The 7,500-nt window shown below is 39.9% G+C and overlaps 1 protein-coding gene across 1 annotated transcript in view; it reads right to left on the bottom strand.

The window, feature by feature from the left end:
* LOC138054517 (uncharacterized) overlaps positions 1-7,500 on the bottom strand; it is a 72,326-nt gene that overhangs the window by 12,147 nt on the left and 52,679 nt on the right. The window contains 8 exon segments of the mRNA XM_068900968.1: positions 2,616-2,777; positions 2,867-2,924; positions 3,299-3,424; positions 3,710-5,139; positions 5,415-5,459; positions 5,642-5,705; positions 6,335-6,410; positions 7,362-7,446. Of these exon segments, the coding sequence (XP_068757069.1) occupies positions 2,616-2,777; positions 2,867-2,924; positions 3,299-3,424; positions 3,710-5,139; positions 5,415-5,459; positions 5,642-5,705; positions 6,335-6,410; positions 7,362-7,446 (2,046 nt within the window).

Here is a 7,500-nt window from a genome sequence, read left to right on the forward strand (position 1 = left end):
GTCGTCGAAACGTTTTGGATTTGGAACTAGCAGGAGTTGTTGAAGACCGTGCTAGCATTGAGCCGGAAACTGTACAGAAGCTGTGTGTGGTGAAGGTGAGTGATTGTTCGCTGGGTTACTCGGCCTCAGAAGAATAGACTGTTGCTCTAGTGACCGCTAACTATCTTGGTGGTTTTCTGTGGTTGCGTTTCTACACGTTTTAGATTCAGTCGATCCAGGAGACAGGTGACTCCTTTTTGGTGTTGACTTGGACTGATAACCGTTCTCAAGCTGTTGCTGAGCTGCGGCGAGTCGGACCGGTTGTGTAGAATTGACGAAAGTTTGTTGTTTGATAGCTTTGCGGGCGGTGTGGGGGTTGCACCTAGTTCGTTTTCGTGAATGTAGTATCGTATCTCGTCGTCCCCCGTTGAAGTTGCGACAAGTAGACTCGAGTTCTACTTTCTGCAACAAATTTTAGTTTTGTTGCTCGTATTACCACTGAAGCTTCAACTTGTTTCGCAACAAGTTTGAATTCAACGCTTGTGATTGGCTGTCAGCGAAGCGCTCCTACGCGGCAAATTAAAAGAAAAATGGTGGACGGAGAAGACGAGCTTGAAGCTGTTGAAGTAGACAAGAAACTCTCGTGAAGTCAGAAATTTGCCCTATACAAAGACCTATCGTAGTCTTTGGGACACCTCGTATGTCCCTTCAAAATACAAGCAGCAAAAGAAAAAATGAAAAAGGCTTGGAGGAACTGTCACCTCGTATGGAAATCCATTGTCGCATGAAAACTTTTCGATTTCGCTTTCTAGGTCTTTCCTCGTCTTCACTGAACAAAAGGCTCAAAGAGAGAGCTCAAAGAGCTCAAAGAGAGAGCGGCAAACACTCTCTTCCAACAAAGTTGAGCAGCCGCGATGTTTGTTTACACTTGACTGACCAATCATGCGACAGGATTCGGGAAATTTGCAACCTTTGCTTGCTGCGAAACAATGTTGCGTCCGCTAACACGGGGATTTATGATCCTGAAAACTCAGCTTCGTGAATCAGTGAAAACAGAGAAAAGTTACACGACCTCTAAACTCTGCAACAACTGACTATAATATGCACATTGATTGTATCTTTAAAAAAAATCGTCAGTAAAAATGCGCAAGACCAAAAAGACTCTGTTCCAACTGGAACTCGTCAACTTCAGAAACAATTATGAGTAATAATTGACCGCAAAGTGTTCAAATATTGAGTGCTACCCAGTAAATGGATGCGGTACAATTTCAATCCAGTATGCAAAAGATATTTCACTTGAGCGTCCTTAATGAAAACTAGTACATTGTACTTGAGTGAGAAAGGGTTCGACTTCTGTTAGGGATACAATGATCTTGGGCATTTTAACCACAGGTCTTACGCTTCCCTTGTGCCATATATAGTTGCTGGCTTGAATACGTCGCGTGATCAGCGGTAGCTACTGGCTGCAGTTGATAAATTATATGTTAGAGAGGAGCTCAAACGTGTAAAGGCCCATGAAGGCTTTGAAAATTTGCTTCAACTTGCATTCAACACTCTGCTCAACCAAATGATGGGTGCGTTTGAACAAATCGTTCAATAAGGTTGAAAGCGTATTGAAACAAATTTAAACTGATTTAAACTCTCATTCAAGATCCATCCAATATTTCTTTGGTCATTGAAAATGCTGGATGAGGTTGCAGCCGTTTGAACAGTTCGTTCAACATTTGTAGACCACACGTTTGCTCACATCTGGCAGTAAATCTGGACGGGAGAGACTGGTTTCTTGTTCTTAGTTCATCGCAATCAAACTGTTGGCTCCATTTGTTGGCGTGACAACACGATCTCTTATCTAAATTAACGATTATCGTTCATTCCTAATTTGCTTTGAAGTTATTATTATAGTTAATTTAAAACAATGTGTTCCAGGACTTGTAGTAGTAGAGAAAATAAAGAAAATAAAAATCACATCTGTGGATTGGATTTGAACCGGGAGTTTCAACTCTACTTTCCGCTTTGAAGATCAAGACACTGCGCTCTGAAAAAAGGATTGTCTCCGATAGAATATCCCTACTGCATGAGGAGTAATTAGGCCTAAGCTAGATTAAATATACGCACCAGCTTTGATTTTAAAATGTTAAGCTTTGTCGTGAGGTTTGGTAACCAACCTTTTGCAGTGTTTGATATTGTTTGTTGCCGAGTGATAATACAGCATTATCAAATAGTGTTTAAAATATTACCCTTGAGCAGCTAGCGGTGTGGTGGGGTTAGGTGACGGGTTAATCAACATTCCCATGTTCGAGTCCTATGTCCATACACTTGGGTTTGTTTTTTAAAAAATATATGACAATTTCCCATAATCCATATCAAGCATTCAGAAAATTGACGATAATAGTAACTTCAGAGCAAAATTTGCTCGGAATTTACTATTATTGTTAATTTAGAAGACTGAGGTAGAGAATGGGTTGTGGCGCGATGTAAGAACCGTTTGAACGGCATCCGCACAACTTTTGTTGAATGAATGCTTGGCAAAGGATGAAACCGTTTCAATGAGCCATAAAACACTGACAGTAGGACGGCGCATGGATAACTAAATTCTCAGATGCATAAATTAAATTATTATCATACTTGGTCTCTACCTCTCGTCTTTGAACTGCTTCTGCGGAGAAGTACTGAAGACAAATTTTTGAATTCTTGTTGTGTCCTATTTCTCCACAAGCACCGCACTTTGGGCCAACAGGTCTGTCACTCTCGCTTCTACCGAATTTTGAGGGGGATGATGAAGATGAACCAGGGACCGGCTGTAAAAGATGATTCACATCAACCAAGGGACACTAAAAGCAACAATTTTCTAGATGCCATCATTCTAATGAAAATCTATAATACAAACCGAAAATGATCCCGAGTCAAGATGAGATGAATGCAGCTTGTGAACTCTCTCAAACACGCTGCAATAGTAAAATAAACTCGGTGAGGAATACTCGCAGTCAGCAAGTGAAGTATACTAATCATTCTAAGGTTATTATGCCACAGGAGTTTGAAAAATCATTCTCTAATAACGTACAGATAAAGAACAATGACCAGTTGACAGTGCAGGCATGCATAAGAAAAACAAGCAACAATGCCGGAAGGGAAGGTGAAAGGAAGTAAATTTCGGCGAAGAAGAGATGATACAGATCTGACTAAATAACGACACAATGTACCAGACAGCATTTCAAAGCAAACAAAGTTTGGTCTATTATTTTTTTAAGCATTCTTTCGTTCCAAATCTGTTTGCAATGATTATACAGTCATTACTTTCTCAAGGCTGAAGAAAACCTGCCTGGATGGAAACGACCCGTTTGTAGATGAAGCAGCTCCTGAGTGAGTCACATTAGACTTGTCACAGCTACTCTTGAGAGGGCTCTTAGAAGATACACCAGCAAATTTGCAACCTTCCGAATCATCCCTTTCAAACAAACAAGCAAATGATAGGATGATTAGTTATACTTTCCTCCTGTCTCTAGATATTATCGGCAAGGCACGACAGTGCAGGACATATCAACTATGTTTCTGCAGTTACTAATTTATCAGGTCACCAAGTCGACAAATTAATCTGTCTTATCTGAACAATTCGGTTTCAGCTATGTGACAATAAAAATGTCAAGTAGACCCAAGGCTTTTCATGATAAGGTGTTCTGGAAGGCAATATAGGCTGTTCAGTGACCCATAGCCTTTCTGAGACTTTACTGACCTGCTACAGCTCTTGGAAGTATTTACTGGTTTACCACAGGCAATGGCGGCCACATTTCGTCTAAAATCAAGTCCAGGTGAAGGCTTGTCTTTGCGTCTGTATTTCTCTTTCTGCAAATCTCGATAGCCTGCAAGTTGCTTTTTCAGATCCGTCCCAGTTGTGGCCATGGTAGTTGATAAATCGGCATGGGGATTACTTGAACCATTGTTTAATTCCCTATTCAATTCTTCTTGCACTTTCAGAGCATAATTGAAGTCATTTGCACTGTCATCAACGAGTTCTTGGGAATCTATTAATATTGCAGAGTCTTTGGAACGGCCAATAGTGGTTGGATCTATAGCATCAAAAACACCAATATCACAATTTCCACTTTCAGTATCCCATTCTTGATCAAATGACACACTTGAAGGAACGCAAGTGTCATTATTGGGCGACGAGATACTTTGCTTTTGATGAGAAATAATTCGATCTCTTGGCAGCAACGTACTTTCGCAGTCTTCCAGACAGGTAACATCAGGATCCAGGTGTTCATCTTTTTTTTTCACACTACTACATTCGTGAGATTGTTCAATTCTACTCAACTCTAATACCTTTTCAAGTTCATTGCCATGCCAACTTTTATCCCCGCTTAATCTCACATTCTTTGTTACATCTTCATTAGAGTCTTGAATTTCACTATCTAGTGTACCCCGTTCCTTCTCCGTAGGAACAAGTTGTCCATTTCGACCTCTATTATTTGATGACGCCTGTTGTTCATATTCCAATTTACTGGATTTTAGGGCCCTTTCCATGTCATCCTCAAAAGGAAATAAGGTATCCATATTCCGGTTTTGCCTTTCTTTGCTTGACTGTGTTGCTGCTGTCCCCGCCTCGCTCAATGGTGGTATGGAGATATCGCACCGTCCTTCCCTTCCTTTCATTTCACTTTCCAGCTTACTTAAATTTAACACTCTCTGAACTACCGTATCTCCGTCACATGTTTCAACAACTCGAGATTTCTCCTTGGAAAGTTCATATTCAATTTTACTTAACTTTAGGGCTCTCTCCAAGTCGTCACCTGTGTCATCATCGTTATGTGTAAAATTCTGTGTATGCTTTCCACTCTTAAACTCTTCAAGACTCAATTTAAGTGCTTTCTCTAGCTCATCATCTGTACCACCAGCTTCTATTTTTGTACTGCAAACTTCTGAGCGAGATGACGTAACCATATCCAAGTTAGATTTAGGGTTAGCATGAGGGTATGAACCAAGCTGGAGGGATTTACTGGGGGTGTTTTCTACTTTGCTGAGTTCCAAGGCTAACTCCAGCTGTTCTCTCTCGTTCATGTCACTCAAAGGTATTTTATGTGATCCGCCATGCGAGCTGCTGGGTGGTACTGTTTTTGTGCTGGTTCTGCTTGATGGTTCAACACAGGGCACATCAAAAACCTCCTACATTAACAAATTCAAAAAATACCAAAAGCAAAGTCATACCAAACTGTGAACTGTAAAAATGTTAGCCATATTAAAAAATGTACTTTAGTTTTTAATAACCATGCAGTACGTTAGTGTGTGCTACGTAAACACCCCACCACAAAGCGAGCCCACGTGCATCAAATTATGACTTCTAAAGTGTGATAGAAATTAAGGATAATTCTAAAGTGTGATAGAAATTAAGGATAATTATATGAACTGAATAACTGAAAAATCCAGTTACGATAACAAACTTTAGTCGACGGGTTCTGGCCTTCATATTCTGATGCCTTTAATGCCTACAAAGTGAAGAAAAGAATACGTGAAAATTAAATACTGCTAGGGGCGTTAGTTCAGCCTATAGGCTGACTTATTTGTCACATACAATATTTCTGCACCCCTGATGATGATGATGTCCTTAAAAAGTGCGCAGATCAATTGAAGGCAGAAAATAAATGCTTCAAGTCAGAGAATATTTCACCTGGCGGATCATTGCATCTTCTTCTTGAGAATCGCTGGCAAATATTAAGTCATCATCAGGCAATCTAAAAGTTGAGAAAACTCATGATAAGAGACATGTTATCGTGTGATAAAGCACATGACACACATTTCAACATTGAGCAACATTTGTTGATCGACAAATTTTGAGCCATTGTCATAAAGACATTAGAGCCGGTGACACAGTTCAACATTTGTTGATCAACAATTGTTGCAGTTCTCGTTGACCAAATGTCGAAAGGTGTATCACGTCAATGCTGGGATAGGCCAGTCATCAAGTTTAACGTTGTTGAACCAAACTACAAACAGGTTCCATTCCCTTCAACAAGTCGTCATTAGTTGGCATTAATCAATCGTTTTCTAGTCTCAACAGGCAGATGATTGTCCAGATGCCGGAGAAAAAATTGTTCAATTTGACAAAACTAAATTCTCGTTTATGCTTTCTAAATAACATTGACGTACACTCTTTAAATTATATCACGCCTTCCATTTAAATTACTTTGTTTGAGAAATATTGAAAGAAATCACAAATCACAGCGTTAGTCTGTCCTTGCTCCTTTGTGGTGCAAACCCAAGGCTGTGCTCTTACAGCTGACCGCTGACTCAACAGTCGAAGTTAGCGACAAGTGTCTGCAGGTTTATAATCTGAAAAGAATAATTTAAGTTACCGCCCAACCTTTTCCAATGATCACTTGCTTCTCTGTTAAGACCGCCAGCTTCAAAGTGTTTATGTGGAGGAACAACTGCTTCACCTGTTTAAGTACAAATGAGATTTAGAGATTCCGAATAATCAAGCAGCCTGGCTCATGGCAAACACGGTCTGACATGGCTTTGCCAACTACTTTTTCTACCTTAACGAACATAGAGAACTAATTGCCTCTCACAAAACCCATATCAAACATGTGTACAAGAGACTGCCTTTTGAAGGTACCGGTAATCCTTAACAAACGTTTTAAAATAAGATACAAAGTTATACTGAATCATTTGGAAGTATATGCTAGTTCGTGCTTCACGTATTAATAACACGAAACTAACTCATTTCTATTTTCCTTTGTAAATGTGTTTAACTAATTTAAGAGAGTGACTTTTAAGCAAACTTTACCCAGAAGCGACTCCAAGAAAATCTGGACGGCACGTACACTCGTTTACGCATGCGAGAAAATAACATTTTCTGGCGTCAACACTAGACTAAAGCTGAAATTTTTTTGGTGACCTCTCTCCTATATCAACGTTGGTTGCGCAAAGAAGAGCAAGTTTTGCTGGGCATTGCTTCAGAGCTAAAGATCAGATAATCTCCGACATTCTGCTTCTGAGACTCCAATGTCCTAACAGAGGAAGAAGACCATTTAGCTTCTTGGACAGCATCACTAGAGACCTGAATATCCAATTAGAAGATTTGCCTGCCCTCATGAACGGCAGAGAAGAGTGGCGAGAAGTTGTGAAGAATTGCTCGACTAACTAACCTACCCATAAAGGGAATATTTTTAATCGATGTGAAGTGAAGTGAGGCTATTAGTCTTTCCCCACAGGACTAATTTACAATACTTTGTGGGGGACTTTAGCCAGACTGCTTGTTGCGCAGTTTACAATTAATTTTAAGGAAGTGAAAGATGCCCCCGTCCAGATAAGGTCAGACCACAACAGCGGGGACTACCGGCTTTTAACCTAAAATATCAAGGATCACAGTTATAAGGATAGCTTACCAGGGAATTTCTGAGAAAACTTGCACAGAATGTCTGCAGACTCTTCCTCAGATTCTGTTCTACGCACCATAACTCCTTTAAACACCTAGATAATTATAGTAATTTTGTAGTGAGAAATGCCGTAATTATCTGATTGATA

Source organism: Montipora capricornis, chromosome 6 (genome assembly GCF_036669925.1).
Source record: "Montipora capricornis isolate CH-2021 chromosome 6, ASM3666992v2, whole genome shotgun sequence".
In the NCBI taxonomy this organism is placed as follows: domain Eukaryota; kingdom Metazoa; phylum Cnidaria; class Anthozoa; order Scleractinia; family Acroporidae; genus Montipora; species Montipora capricornis.